This window comes from Cariama cristata, unplaced genomic scaffold, assembly GCF_000690535.1.
Source record: "Cariama cristata isolate BGI_N322 unplaced genomic scaffold, ASM69053v1 scaffold21510, whole genome shotgun sequence".
NCBI classification, from domain to species: Eukaryota; Metazoa; Chordata; class Aves; order Cariamiformes; family Cariamidae; genus Cariama; species Cariama cristata.
In genome coordinates this window covers 70,533-86,844 of record NW_009593291.1, presented here as the reverse complement: position 1 = coordinate 86,844, position 16,312 = coordinate 70,533, and the positions used below count along the sequence as shown (strand labels likewise).

The 16,312-nt window shown below is 38.8% G+C and overlaps 1 protein-coding gene across 2 annotated transcripts in view; it reads left to right on the top strand.

Moving 5' to 3' along the window:
* Positions 1-6: 6 nt before the first annotated feature.
* Positions 7-16,312, top strand: part of ALDH1A2 (aldehyde dehydrogenase 1 family, member A2) — a 55,992-nt gene continuing 39,686 nt past the window's right edge. Inside the window, exon 1 of one of the 2 annotated variants that reach the window (XM_009709891.1) lies at positions 7-110. In XM_009709891.1, coding sequence (XP_009708193.1) covers positions 15-110 — 96 coding nt within the window. In that variant the 5' untranslated portion in view covers positions 7-14. The remainder of the gene's footprint in view (positions 111-16,312) is intronic. The other variant, XM_009709899.1, reaches the window with a different exon arrangement.

Below are 16,312 nucleotides of genomic sequence, written 5' to 3'. Positions count from 1 at the left end.
CCAGTAAAATTGAGATGCCAGGGGAGGTGAAGGCAGATCCTGCAGCTCTGATGGCATCTCTGCATCTGCTGCCTTCTCCCACTCTCAACCTTGAAATCAAATACACCAAGGTAAGTTGTGTTCGTTTGTTCTGCCAGGGAAATTCATGGCTTTCCCTCTAAAGGAGGGATTTTGCTTAAAATCAGTTTCATTTTGCCCTACCCAACTTGAGTGCAGAGTTAAAAAAAAAAACAAAAACAACTATTAAAAGACTGCCTTGAATCTGTAATAAAGGAAACAGATTTTTAGCCCTGTAATCATCTGAAAAACCACAGGATAACAGAAAAGCAGATTAGGTCTGCTGGGACTGGCTTTGCCACTTCTCTTTAAATGTAGTATTTTCTACAGAGCTGTTGGGGTTTATTTTCAGTGCAAAAGCAATAGTTCTCAAATACATTTCAGTTGCTTTTGATGTGCTTCAGGGGAAGTTACTATACATACCTGTATCCTGTATATCTCAATCAGAAAATAAAAATGTTTTCTTCTTGAATTACCCTGTGTGCCCAAGGGACTCTTAAAATTCCTGGAGGACTGTTAATACCACCAGGTTGTTACAGCGCTGGAACAGGTCTCTCTACTAACTTCCGTGATACTTGAATACACCCATGAACAATATTGCAAGAGGGCATATTTTTTCCTACTAACCTTTAAGACTGATTTTCATAAAGAGAGGGTTAAGAACAAACCCATTGGGTCAATGTAGAAAAATCTGCTGGCTTTCTGTGGTGTATTATGGGACTAAATTGGTTTTGTCGATTAAACTGGGCTTTAAGAACAGTCATTTGTTTGTAAATGCGATCTGCATTTTTAAATTCGTTTATATATTTTGAATCTTTGCATCTTTAGTATCTTCAGTTAAAGAATGTTTTCATTGCTGTTGGAGAAGTTTCAAATGTATCGTATAAACAGATTACAATGTGTCAGACTTTGTTTCTAATTACCGAGTAACTTAATAGGAAAATAAGCACATCAGCACTGGAAAAAGGTGATAACATTTTTATCTACTGGAAATACAACTTCAGGAGCTTTAAAGCTGATAGGAAACTCATTTTGGCCGAGGCTGTGTAATTTTTTCCTTCATATCATCACTTTAAAAGCTTTTCATCTTTTCTCTTTTTTAAGCGGGTGCCAAAACTAATTTGTCCTCTAATTTGTAACAGCAATTCCATGTTTTAGAAGAATGTTTCAGAGGAAAGTAAACTATTTTAGATTTCATTACATTTCAATGCAAACTGCAATATGCAAATTAAAGGATGCATATGGTTTCTTGCATATAATTTCTTTGAAAATAGTTTACATAAATAAGGAATGTAGTTACTTCATGTTGTGTGGTGTTACATTTCGGGAACAATCATACTGTGCAAATAGTATTTGGCATGAATTTTGTTCATTGCTGGTTTCAGTGTAAAATATGCTTCAGGAGTGTTCGGTTGTTAATACTTGAGAGTAGTATCACAGTCAGTTTGCATAACAACTGTGCTTGGCGTTTCTCTGTTCTAAAACTAGAGAAATAGTTCTAAAAATCTTTGAAAAAGATAACAGACATCAGCAATTGTATCTTCCTATCTGTGATAACGTAAGCTGGATAGCAACCTTTAATAATTCAGAATATATAGTGCCATCATCTCAGAAATATGTAAGATGTTACACATTTTATACTAATGCAAAAAGTAAAAAAAAAATTATTTTATTTCAATATTAAGCCCAAACCAATGGCAACATGTTTCTTCTAAGCTTGGTTTTGAGATATCGGGTAACTCCTGGTATCGAATATTTCACTTGGCATATCCTCTGTCTCTGTTTTTCTGTCTGTCTCGCTCTTCCCTCCTTTTTCTCTTTCTCTGCAGGAAATACAAGTGATTTATAGATAATTGGAGTCTTCAGCTTGGAGTCTTGTCTTGGGCAGGACTTTTATCCAGGATCCACTTTCCCACCTATTACAAAGAAAAACAATCAAAAATGAAATAATGGATTGTAACTTGATTCTTTCTTTTGGGGGGAGCGGTGACTTCATGTCTTAGATGACAAACAACTTCCATAAAAAATAAATAACATTAGACTACAGCACTTTGGCAAAAAAACCCCAAAACAAAACAAACCAAAAAAACCCCACAACCCCAAACCTTGTAAAATCAGACATCTGTAAGCATTCCTAGCAGCCTCTCTCCTGCTTGTTAGCTGAGAATTTTAAATACACAACCAGGACACAGAATTCTTGAACTCTTTATTAAAGCTGTCTCCGAATGTAAAATCTTAACCGTTTGGGAGTTAATTCTTTATGAAAAGTAGAGGTACCTGTGAACATTTGAACTAAATGAAGTAATTTTAAAATATGTTTTGCCAATGAAATTTTATTTCTGGAATTCTAAAATTGGGAAACTGACAGTTTTGTTAGGATAGAACATGGTAAAATTCCACAAATCCCTAAATGGGATTTGTTAAAGATTTGTAATATGTACAGGGAAAAAAGTAAATGTATTCTTCATTGATCTTTAAAACACTACATTATCCTTGGAATTACTATGAAAGCGCCTTCCAAGAACGTAGATAAAACAAATACTACCCATGTAATTTTCATATATTTGATTATTTAGCAGAGTTATTGAAACTTGGGAAATATTTCTCTGGTAGGTTTACTGAAGTGAGCAGAAAGCTGTGTGTTAAGTCCTTCCCATCTGTGCACCTGATGTAGCACACAGAGGCAATGTCATTGGTCAAAAAAAATACTTTTAGTGATGAAGATTGCACGATGCCATGTTTTTATGTAAGATGCGCAGCAGTATCTGTTGTGACTTCCATATTGGGAGTCAGCCTATGCTTCTTTAAAAAAACAGCCATTAGAAATATTTTTCCCAGCTTTTTAATGCCTTGGCATGGTCTCTGTGAAAAATAAAGTGTTATAGATGTACATAATAAGAATTGGTGAACAGGATGTGAACCAGACATGAAGATGAGTGTTCAAGCACACAGGGTTAATTTTTTCTGTGTGTCTGGCAAGTACTAAAACTGCTACATGCAAGATTCTCTCTCTTTTCAGTGTGATGACTCTTTAATTCTCTACTTCTTAACATTAACATTTGGGGAGGGATTGCATGTGCGGAACAGGGGATCTTCCAGTATTGGTATTAGGTTATCCTACAGCCCTGTGGCACAGCAAGCCCTCCTCAGACTTGTCAGGAGCGTGCTGGCAGTGCTATGCTCCGTACGTAAGGGAGCATGTAGGTAGGAAGGGGATCCAGCCCTCTCCCTGGCAATGAGTCATACTTCTACAAAGGTCAGCTTTATGCCAGAAACTCTCCCAAAATGGGCTGCTCCAGAAATATCAGATGTGTGAGATAAGCTCTAGTATGACAGCAAGTAAGGACGTGTTATTGGCATGTTTTGTACAGGAAGCACACCCCTGCATTGATGGCCCTTAGAACCTGATCGCTTCTGAGGGTGATCAGAGGCTTCTCAGTATTGTATTGATGCCTCCCTCTTTCATGCTCTTACGAAACTCCCTGCTCCCTCCTGAGACTTGAGCGTCTCCCAAGTATCTGACAGTAGATGTGGAATCAACCCAATGGATTGAGCCCTTTGCAGCGCTTTCCTCCTGCTATCTCCATTTGAGGGGCTAAAGGTGTTTCTGCAGGATGTGGCTAGCCTTCCTTTGTTATGGGATAATCAAATCTGCTTTACAAAGTATTTTCATAGTGGTTTTAGTAAGTCATGCTGACTTTAAAAGATGGCTCTAGGGTTCTGTTCTGTCCTGTCCTAGCTCTGCCGCTACATCATGTAACTGAGTGAACAGACATTCTCAGTTTGCATCATGTTGGGGGTACTAATCCAGGTGGATGTTTTAAGTTTTGTTTCTTGCTTGCCAACTGATTTAAGTCTGAAAAAGAGCTGAAGAACTTTAGCATAAGGAAAAGTTGAAGAATTGTGGTTTTGAGAGCTTTTTTTACAAAGAGGTACTCTAAAGGGGTGAAGTTACAGCACTGTGGCAGTGAAGAGGTACAGAAATGTTTCTGTAGTAATAGCCTGTGAATTGGCTGACAACCATATTTTTTGTCCTGTGTAAAAGGGTTTGTCTCTACTCTTATACCATAGGCTAAAATCAGGTCAGTTTCTAAACACGGAGCAGGTAAACTGCCCAGCACTGCAACAGAAAACTGTATACAGCAGTTTGTATTAAGTGCAGGCAAACTGCTTCTGGGTCTACAAGAACTAACAAATACATTTCAGATTCTCATATGATAAGCGTTTGGGTTTGAAGTGTTTTGTTACTAAGTTTCTGTGTTTTCGTTCCCATTGTGCTTTCTTGGCATTGCCCAGAAGTGAACGCTGCAGAATGCCATTATAAATTCTTTTCATCAAAATTTCCAGCACGTGTTTTCCAGATGAAATTCTAGACTGACATTAAGATAGGAGGCAGGAAATCTATTTTATTTAGAATAATATGCAGAATCTTTGTCATTTTTTGACCTGAAGACAAGCTTTGGCAAAACTCAGGGAAGTGACAAACACCTGCTATTTCCCACCTCTTTTTTGCTGAGTGAGCTAACTAATGCCTTTTGAAGTCAGATTCAATGACTGATACTGGAAGAAATCAGCTAGCCTTTTGGGTCAGCTCAGTGAGCGCTGTCCAGTTACAAAAGATGGGACACAGAAAATTAGAGATGTTTGTATGTGTGTGAAGAGTAGACAAGTAGAACAGCTACTTTTTCCCTTTGTGGAACACTTGAACATCTGATGCTGACACTAGATACGTCCCTCTGTATCATCATATATGAAACTTTGGGGTATATACCGTATTTAGATTTACTCTTGTTTAACTCTACAGTTTGAATTCTCTTCTAGTCTGTTCATACGTTGTGGTTAGTACTACAATCCATACAGCAATTGCAAACTATTTATGCAGTTCTTTCCAATTAACAGCCTGAATATAAGAGTCTGTCTTTCCTCCCAAACCTTTAAGGTCTTCTGCACAAACCCAATTTACCCAGGTTTTGCATGAGGGATCAAGAAACAGTGGTAGTCTTATGCATATCCAGTCCCCTGCCTTTGCTCACTCCAATACAGCTGCTATAACCATGTTAATTCAAGAACATTAAGAATACAGAAACTACCAGGCTGAAACTGGCAACAACTAGCTAACTACTACAGGTAACTACATTATTACTGAATAGGTAACTGTTGTAACAGTGACATCTTCCTGTGCTGAATTTTTAGGGGAAGACTGAATCTTTAGGGAAAATGCAAACTGGTTTAATGCGTCAAGCTGTACAATACTATATTGCTGACTAGGGGGAAATTTTCTTCTCTTTGTCCAGTCTGTAAGCTCAGATGATACATTGAAAGACAAGAGCTATACAATTAGTGTTTTTCTTATCTTTGCAAAAATGTTTATAGTTTCACGTATTCCAGTACAAAAGATGCATATATTTATTTGCACACCAAAACCAGAGGGTCAGTAATAATCAGAGCACTTGCCTGAGCTGGAGAGCAGGCAAATTCATACTCCTGCTCTGAAGCAAAGAGAGCAGAAACTTGAATATGGATTTCTGCTTTCTGATGGTGGATGGGTCCCAATTTTGGATGCTATCCACCTTGGCTATCCTTGGGAAGAGTCTCACATTCTCTCCTGTTGGATAATTCACTTGTAGGCCTGAGAGATACCAACTTGATAGCCCAGCGGGCATGACACTCCTGGAGGAAAAGCAGGACTCAGGTCTTTGCTCCAAGAATACTCATGACATCGGACAGAGCAAGGATTTGATCCAAGAACTATGGCTGTCTAGGCATTGACCCTAACTATTGGACTATTGAGTCGGGATAATGTGTCTTGAACACACAATTTCTTTCTGACAAGAAAAGTCCCTCTTCAATTCTGCATTCCATTCTGTCCTTCAGAAACATTTCCCAGAGAAGTTCACCAGTCCTTGTCTATTTCTATATTAAATTTCTGTTTTGATGCATTTGCATTTTCTGATAAATCCCAACAGTCCAAAAATTCTTGATGATCTCTGCTCAGGTTGTCCATCTCCCTGTCCATGCAAAATTGTTCCTGAAAGACCTTAACGGGCTCTGCCAGTTTGAAGCTACTCGCTGCCTTGAACTGCTTTGTTCCTGTACACAGTACAGCCACTGTATCCGTTTGTCTTCCCTTCTTTACAATGCACATTAACAGTTGCCTTCAATAAGCTGTCCATAGACTTTGCAAGTCATTGGGAACACACTGGCATCCAAAAGTAGTTTGAACCCCCGCTTCCGACAGGCATTTACTACCTTTGGCAAATTTCATCTACCCTTGAGTTGCCCAAGTGCCTTTTAACTTCAGCCCTAGTGATATTTTCTTCAGTACTCTGCTTAGTCTGAATATTTTTATCTGCAAACTATGTACCTTACTATTAATGATCTGCAAAAGCAGGAAAGCAGGTGAACCAAGATATCGATTGCTAGTCACAGTAATGAAGGGGCACCTTGCTATTAACCTCTTTCCAGGGAGAATTATCCATTTATTTCCAGTCTTTTTATCTTATCTCTTAACCACTTTTTAATCCATGGCAGGACTTTATCTTTCACCATATGGTTACTAACTTTCCTTAATAGCCTCTTGCTAAGGACTTTATCATCAAAAGCCTTTTTAAAGTCTAAATAAATTATATCCGCTGATTCATCTTGGCTCCTCATTTGACTAACTATCTTCCAAGAAATCTCACAGGTTTACAGAGATAAATGACAAAAGATGAGTTCAGTGGTCCATATCATAAATTCTTAGTCAGATCCTGCATAAAGTCACATTTCTTCTTTTACAGTTTTGCATTTATCTTTCCTAAGACTGTACTGTAACATTTTGCTGTTTATTTTTTGGAAATTTAATTCTCTCCACTTCTAAAAAAAACTACAACTTTTTATCTGTTTGTTTTTTTAAAGAGTAGAACTGGCTCTCTGAAACAAGTAACCAAAACATCAACTTTAGTTCATCTGAAAGAAATGAGAGACAAAAAATGCATCTATACAGAGCCATTATAAGGAAGCTATATAAATATAATAGAAGCACAGATGTGTAAAGGTTTAAAAAAATCTTCAGAAAGTTGCAGTTCTGTGCAGTCGTCTACTGAGGAATCCTCAGACAAGCTACTCAAGCACAAATGAGTGCATAAATAGCTACGTGAAGACTTACTACTAGGTATTATATGGAGAAAGATGAAGTCTAAAAAATGATTGTCATCTAAGGGCCCAATCATTCATTACTTTTGTGCTTACTCAAATGAATAGAGGAAATCCTGTTCAGACGGCATACACCTAATTGGTTTTTCTCCAAAACACAAGTTCTGTATTTCAGAATTTGTCTAAAAATGTATTTCTACTGACCAGCATTTTCTGTTACTTTTAATAGCAATCTACCTTTGTGACATGAATGAAACACATCAATTTTAAGTTATGCGGTGTAACTAAGCTTTAGGAGCACTTCATTACTAAAAGTATGATATGTGAAGCCACATCAAAGCGTTGCTGCAATAGCATTGCTGAAATAGTCTCCAACTGACAAAAGAAAAAAAAAGACTTCATTCTTGTTCACTTGAAGTCAGTTCCTTTCCCAGAGAGCCCGGTGAACTAGATTTTTACCTTACGACTTGAAACATAATACATTCCAGCTTTGTTGAACTGAAGTGGGATAATACTTCAGAGCAGAGAACCATCCACATCAAATTCTGTGTCCCAAATGAAAATGTTTAAGGTCAACTCAATCTCAGTTGACCTCAGATGGAGGTTAAAACACAGGACCGCACTGACCACTAGAGTATATAGACCTTAATCTGTGAGGGATTCGCAGGTAATTAAGACTTTGAATTGAACTCCGAATCTAAAGGGATGCCAGTGGGACAGCTGTGGAGAGACCTACAGCAGGTGTTGTGGTTTCAGAAAGGATCTACTTTGCCAGTTTCCATGTGGATTTCCAGTATGCCCCGATTTAAAGTGAGTGAGTTACAAAAATCCATTAGGGAAGTCACAAAGACGTAGGAAGTACTGCACAGAAGAGCAGCCTGCAGCCTCTTTGCTGAAGGTGGATGGGAAGGGGATGCCAGGGAGACACTGTCCTCTTAGCGTGCTCTGGTCAGCTGGCAGTGATGACACAAAGTCCCTCAGTTTTGATTCAGACACTATCAGAAAGTGCTTTTTTATTCCAAACACACTTATTTACACAGGTAAAGGCTTTACTCTAAAGTGAGACTGATTTATTTCCAAAGGAGAACTATTTGCTATTTCAGGTAAATACAGGTATTATTTGACTGCCATATAAAAGCTGATCTTATCCTCTTGTGAATAGGTCAGCATGCCTTAAATTTGGCCTCAAGTGACTAGAGCTGGTCAGAACCTCAGGTCTACATTTCGTCTGAAATGGATCTCTCCAACTGGAAGGTCCTTCCAGGTCTGTGCTGTGGCGTTGTTCTCTCATGCTTCAGTGGAAAAAACACCACTCTAATACATCAGCACCATCAGCACCACCACCACCCTGGTATATCCTTAGTGGCTTTTGTGCGGTTCCTGATGCCTCAGCTTTTGAAAACTGGAACAAAAGAGATGCATTAGCATTTCAGATTTCTTTCAGGAACTTTATTTCAACTCTTTGCAGCACAACTGTGACTGAAGCAGCCTTGTCTTGGACATGGCCTTTAAATGATCTTTGGCGTATTGCTGGTGTTAGATTTTTAGTAAAGATGATTCCCCAGAACAAATATTTTACCTGTCATCTTCTAGCGTTCAAACTAGTGGCTCTGCTTTTCTTCCTTGGCCCCTACTACACATACTAAATTTTGGCCAGAAATATAACCTACTTTGGTGTAGCCAAATTAAGATCCCCCAAAAATGAGCAGCCACTTCTGGTAATATCTTCAGTCTCCCTTTTATACCTTTCATAGCCAGGTTGGTTTTGGAACCTACTGACTCTCCCACAACCTATATTTGCTTATTTATTTAACTTAGGCTTCTCTTGGCTGCTTTCTTTGTGTTACCTTTTTGGTAGTTTTCTTCAGAATATTTAGTAGCAATTTTTAATTTTTATTTTGTGTTTTGCAGCCTTTTTGCAGTCCTTTTTTTTTTGGCCTACATTTCCTCTTTTATCTTCCTGCTTAGCCACCCCATTTATTTTCTTGCTTGTGCTTCCCATTTTTAGCCTTGGGAATGCAAATCTTCTTTGACTCTTTCACATTCTTAAGCCTCCATGCTGATTCTATGGATTTTAATTTCCTAGCTTCAAGCAGGGAGTTTCTAAGTTACTTCCTCTTTAAAAAAAAATCCGCTTCTTGAAGTTTAGTATCCCAGAGAGTAGGGCTTCTTCATGTGTTTCTCTCCTGCAATGAAGCTGAAATTATTTATATGGTAACCATTTCTCAGGGGTTCAGACACAATTTTTAGTCCTTGACAGGACTATGTCAAATGTTGTTTAGATTAGGATATAGAAAACTCCATGTTCTCTACACACTATCTCAATGCAGCTCTCACAGAACTAATAATGTAGTTACTTTTGCAACAGTCATATTGCCTTCATACTCTTTTTCCACTTCAGTGCCACTTCAGTGTCACTTCAGTTGCTCTTATCCAGAAGTCAGTACTTCCCTCCTGCTATTATCCTTCATGATCTATACTGCCTCTATATCCGTGGCTCTATGTTATGTGTTAGGTTTCTCTTCCAAGAAATATCCCTGGAATTCCTTGCACACAGATCTACTCCCCCCTCTCTGCAGCCTGACTTGTCCTGCCTGTGTAGCTTATACCTAGAAATTGTGGTATGCCTCTGATAATTCTCATCCCCTTACGCTCAAAAAATGCTAGGTTTTTTCCTCTCCATGATACAGTCCAGATCACCCGTTTTTACACTTGATTTCTTATGCTGGTTTATAGGTACTTGCGCTTTTATTTCCTAACTATAAGATGACCTAGACGAAAATTGTGACTAGTTAGTTGAAAAACCCTGTGAAGTCTTTTCAGCCTAGCCACTAAAGCACTTCCCATGACATTGCACTTCACTCTTATTTACCACTCTGCTGGTGTAAATGTCCTTAAAACAGAAATTAGTTTTAAACTGGCTTTAATGCTTCTTTACATTGTCAAATTGATTTGAGAAGGCATTTATGTAACTGCCAGTTGGATACATAGATTATTTTTATTTTTTAAGGAACCATTTCATTTTGTTGTTTGAAACATATTTCGACTTTATTTTAAACGTTCTTTGCATCCAGGCAGAAAAGCATTGTCCTGATGCCACTGGGTATTTTCAAAACTTACCAGTATACCACAACATACACATTTTATATTTGCTTATGGGTTTTTTTTTCAGCTGTAACAGAAATAGTTTAAATTTATTTTTGAGTAGTTAGAAACTACCAAGAAATTACCACCGGCCTTTCCAAATCAAGGGGTTTATTTTATTCTCTCCAGTTCCTTCAGCTGTGACATAAGGTTGCAGCAGTCCTGTACTGGAATGGCCTGCACCCACACGTGCTTTTCAGGACATCTGGCTAAGCCTTCACCCCCTTTTCCATCAGTGCTTGATGTTTTGTTGGTCTTCCTCTTTTTGTCCTTATCACACTTTCTTTACCACAGCTACTTAATGGCCTGCTCTGTCTTTTGTGATGTCTATGGGATGCTGTTTTCCTGCGAGGTGAGAATCAAGTGTTACTTTTTCACTTGTCCATCTGAAATTGTGGTATGAGCCGAACTGTAAATGGGTTAGCTGTGCTGATGATGACCTACTCTTGGCAGTCCAACCCTTTGACAGTGATTTTAAAATCCATTTGTTATATTACTAAAGACATTTTTAGCTAGGCATCACTCAACGCCAAGTGTTAATATTCTGCTCCTTCCATCAAAGCTTTTAGAAAGCATTAATTGATTCAGTCTCACTGTGAAATTGGTGACAAGGCTCCTTCACAGATGGGGGTGTTTAAATTTGTGGGAGTGTAACCATGACTAACTCAGACAGTAGGTCAGTGTCAGAGGCAGGATCTCTTGCTAAACCAGCCAGACTACTAGAAGAGAAAAACCTCTTTTTCTGTATGTACTATTCTGGGAAATGGAGATACAGATGAATTTCAGAGCCAGTGTTTACATGTCTACAGTTCCATATGGTATGAACTGCACACTTTTCTGTGCGCTCACCTATACATGCGCACACAGTATAGATGGAAAGACTCCTTTCCTTGTGCTCTTTGCTCTCTTTCCGTGTCACTTTAATCAGTTGTCATCCCTGTTATTATTCCCTTGAGCATTGTCTGGGAGGCAGTGCCCTCCTTGCTGGAAGATCTGCATAATGAGTTCAAATGAAGCTGGAGCTTGCGTTGTTGCTCCCCTCTATACTTTCCTGTTTAAGGAGGAGTATTATTTCCATTGGTGCAATGCAGTGACAGTACTGGAAGTCCAGGTGGTTGTCTCTGGTATTGCTTCTATTCACTTTTCAAAGGTTCTGTTTTAGTAAGGCACTCCAGCGTGGAGGGAGAAGGAAGGCCCTGCTATTTAGATGACAACCAGGAGCCCAGGGCAGAACATGCCCAGCGACTGGTGCAGCACATCCTTCCTCCCATCAGCCAAGACAACTGCTTTTAATGTTTGGATTCTAGCTGAAACTCAAACGTGTTCATGCTCTCGCTCTCTGTCTCAGTTCATTTCTCTCCTTGAGGGAGCAACAGGACAAATGCTTGATAACTTATTTCCTGGTTTGAAGCTTTTACCTGCTCTCCTTTCCCTGTGACTGGGAACCTTTGTAGTCAGCTCTTCCAGCTGTTGGCCTAAATGGTCTTCAGGGAGACTAAAAGCAGTGAACCTGGAATAACAACATTTGACTTCAGCTAGGTCCCCTGAGAATTTAGTTATTACTTAATGGATTGAATTGGTGACATACCTTATACCAGATAACTGCCAAAGGTTGCATGAAATTAACCTTCACAAATGGCTAGTTATTGGTATACTCCTTGCAGAAAGCTGGGCATTGGGTGACATATGTTCACTGTAATTAATATGGTTTCTCATACCTTTACATGCCAATAGTATTTGCAATGCCTGGGTGAAAAATTTCTCAGGTTGAAGTCTTGATGGTGATTTTAGCCGTTTAGTGATCATGTGTCATTGTGTTCACTACACTGAGCATAAATCCTGTCTTGTAAACAGCAGGGTGACTAATGAGGTTTGTCCACATTCTGGTATCATTACAAGGGGTTCCAGCAGAGAAAAAGGGAATTTGGTTAGAAAGGGGAAAAGAAATATGAATTTTAAAGGAAGTGGGGGAAAAAAAAATCTCAGGACTGCATATATGAACATTTATTTTTAAGGAAGGCTTTTTATTGACAAGACTTATAACCTACTTAGCTCATTTAAGGAAAACTCTGTATAGTTAGGTTTTGTTTTTGCCTTAGTCCATGTTTTTAATGCTGCATGTTTGGCAAAAGTCGAGGGTCATGTTTTTAATTTACACACTCAAAGTTATTAGTCTGCTTCTATTTAAAGGTAAATAGCTCAGCTCATTTTTCATGCAGGCCTAAATCTCTTTACAGAATAGCTTGCCAGTCATATATAAAAATGTTAAACTCTATTAAACATTGGCATTATTTTGCTATACCCTGAAGTGTTTTATTTGCTTGGGACTGTAATCAGCTCTTGCAAGAACGCTTCACATCCAATTTTAGTCTTAGCACTACAGTGTACTTTGGGGTGTAAATTTGTCAGGTATCCAAGCACAGCAGGATACTTTGACAGCTTAAGCCCAGTTCTCCCCGATCAGCCTTATGAATAATAAAAAGTAGAATGACCTGTTCCAGTTTTGTATATGTAAAGCCAATGGCTTATCAACAGAAGAAACTGGAGGAGAAATCAGAATTGAACTCTGAGGAAAGGGAATCTAGCTAAAGGTTTCTTCTCCCCAGAAGGAAATAAATCGGTACTTCCCAAGACTTTTTATTGAAAAGAATTTCCAGCCTGAGAGATTTCATTGCAGCATTGAATGAAAGGAGAGGTGTTCAGTTCCTCTGCATCTTCTTGAAGAGCAAAAAGGGTTTATAAATCAGACTTCTGGGAATTGTTATCTCACAGCTGCTTCTAACAAACACAACAATTTGTTTTAAAGGCTTTCACCAAAGATGTCGTAAGTGGTAATCCCGATGTTGTAAGTGGGTACTTAATGTGATTTAACTTAATGCTGATGATGCAAAGCTATTCTCCCCCAAAACCCATTAAGAACATCCAATTTTCTGGTAGAATAACACTCCTGCTTACTATCGTAGAGATAAGTGACTGTTTAACCAGGACAATAAGGAATAGTTTCAAACCAAGGCCACAAAACTCAGTGGCCACAAAACTGGTCTTTGTGAAAGTTCAGATTTTGAATGCAAATGCCACAAGCTGGATTTTTTTGTTTGTTTGCTTTAGGAGTAGTTTGAATTTCTGTAGGTACAGACCTCTACATACCGGCACTTTCAATCACCTTAATGAGCACACTGATGAATATCATTATTTATGATATTAGTAAGCATGTTCTAGGTAGAAAAGGGCCAATGCAAGCCATTTATGTAAATGAATAAAGAAACTGATAAATACTGAGTTTTATTTCATGTTGCCCTAAAGTGCAGGTAATTCTTACAGTTTATCCAAGATAGTACTTCTCATATTGCATGCTTATTTGTTTGACTTTTTGTGGATTCTGTACATGCAGAATGACATGAAAGGAAATGTCACTGGCATAATTTATCAAAACATGCTAACAGTAATATTGGAAAATATTCAGGATGCAAGGAGAAGTGAAGGCAAACTTTCGAGGAGCTTAAGGCTGCTCGCTTGAGTCTAATACAGAGTTAGCACTTTGCAGGTCAGTGGCTCTGCTATTTGTCTCTGACCTAACAGATCTGGAGTTCTTCACATCAAAACTAAGTCTTGCTGAGCTGAGATCAAACGTGTTAAGGTAAGGATCTTGCCAGTGATTTATCGTGCCAGGGAGGGTGATCAGGCCATAAGGGGCCACTGCAAATGAAGCTGACATTCCAGCAATTTCTCATATGTAGTTATAAGGTAATTTTCTCAGACAGAGCTTTTAAGTCTAAATAAATTTCCCCGTTGTATTTTTCTGTGTTGCCTACAGTGTCTGAAATCCTAGTAGGAGTATTTATTTATGCAGCATAGTTAATTTCTAAGTAAGAACTTGGTCTTTGGTGATGAACATTTAAAATGGCAGTTACCTACAAGTGATGATCTGCTAGATTCTTTTAAATGGCAGAACATGTTTCCCATGTACAAATAAATAGATCACACTGTTTTATGTCACGCATAATGAGCACACAAGACTTGCAGTGCACAAACGATGCAAAACCACAGGAAAACTACACAGACTAATAATAGTCTTGTTTGTATAAACCCCTCCTCATTCCCACCATTTCAAATGAGTCCTTGTGGAAGGGTTTCCAGGATCAAGTTCTTAATAGCCACAACTTCATTAAAGCCCAGTGACAGCCCAATAATTGATTCTGTAAACAAATACTCCCTCCTTTCCATTACTGATTTAATGGATTTTTAGAAATATTTCATTGTTTCACCTTTTAAGTTGCAGTAAGTAACATCAAGGATCATACTTCATAAAAAACTGTCATACTTACCCAAATCATTCAGTAATGGCTTTTCTTTGTTATTAGTGGTACTGCAAAGCATACTTAATTTTTGAGTCATCCTGGCTTCAGAAACAATGTTTTCTGATGCAGTTAATCAAGACAGTAAATGTTCTTCTCCAGCAATTAAAGACAGCCCCACAAGTGAAAGGGTAAGTAAAGCTCAGGAGCTTAGTTTCTTAGGAATACATGAAATATTACCTGAACTATGAGAAAGTGTTATTGCTCCTGTATTGTGCTACTAACGGCAGATGAATTCTTCATTACTTGAAAAGAAAGTAGAAATTACTTTGAGGAAAGCCTTTATGTGCTATAAGTAAAGTTTCTTCCCACAGGTTTAATAAGGCAGTCAAAAGGAGTAAAATGTTTGTGGTGGGTATAGTTCAACACACAATACAATCTGAAGTTTCTTCTCTTTAGATTAATTTTCTTGAACAACTAGGCACAAAGTAATCCCTTTAATGAGACTGAATTGAAATAACGGATGTTATATCAGTATGTGGCACAGTGAGAAACTAAAATAGAAAAGGGTATCATCACAGTTTGGCAGCCTGGGTTTTGTGCAGGAAATACTTGGGGGGCAGGGGGGAGGAGGAAAGCAAGCATGCTACTGCATGTTGTTAAGACTTATTTAATCTTCTTAACTAATTACTCACGCTTCCTAATTCAAAATCATACAAACAAAAACCTTTAGATAAGCTGGGAGTTTTTTCAAATGGGTGCCCCCTACAGCTTAGAAAATAAACATGACAGGGTTCCCCTGTCTCATGTGCTGCCATTTGCAAAAGAACAGACCCAGCTCCCAGAAAGACAGAAGACTAATTAAGACAGGAAGACAGGCAGGTCAAACATTTGTTGTGAGGGATTTGGAACATAGGGGAGAAAAAAAATCACGTTACGTTCCACTTTCACAGCAGACTGACAGGAGGCTTCAAGCCCTTTCTCCGATTCCATTTGCTGCTCAGAGACCCTGGATTCCCCCACTTTCTCCTCCCAGTCGCACCCAGTTCCCAGCGTGCGGTTCCCCAGACCTACACTAACTGCGAGCTGGCGCGGGGAGGACTCAGCCTATCTACCTTTAAGCACCTAACCACAATGTCTAGGGAGAGGCCCTTACGGGGCCTCAGGCGGCAGGTACTGCCCCCAGGGAGTGCCTCTTCCTCTCCTCTGGAAAGAGACTGAGCTTCTGCATTAGATACCACCATGAGGTACTAGGTCATATGAATCCTCCTCCAGCTTTCATCTGCCATGCTGAGGTCTGACTTCATTTACACATGCTGAAATGTCACTGAGACCTTGATATATTCACCTATTTTAAATAATTGGCTGCTGATCCAAAGTCCAGTGATGTCAAGAGTGGGTTTTGATTTCGGTAGGCTTGGCTCAGGTCTTACTACTTGGAAGTTACATCCAGAGAAGCTGAACAGTCTAGTCTTCTCATCCAGACATGTACCTTTGGCATAGGACTCAGGTTGCATAAACATAATTCTACTAGATTTTGATGTTCTGCTGTGCTGACAGTGAAACCAGATCAACCTCATTCACTTCTTATGCATTTTATTTCTGATTCCACTTTTTTGATCCTCCTGCTGTAGTACGTTTGTAAATATTTTAAATTGTCCAACCCTCTCAGTACACCTGAA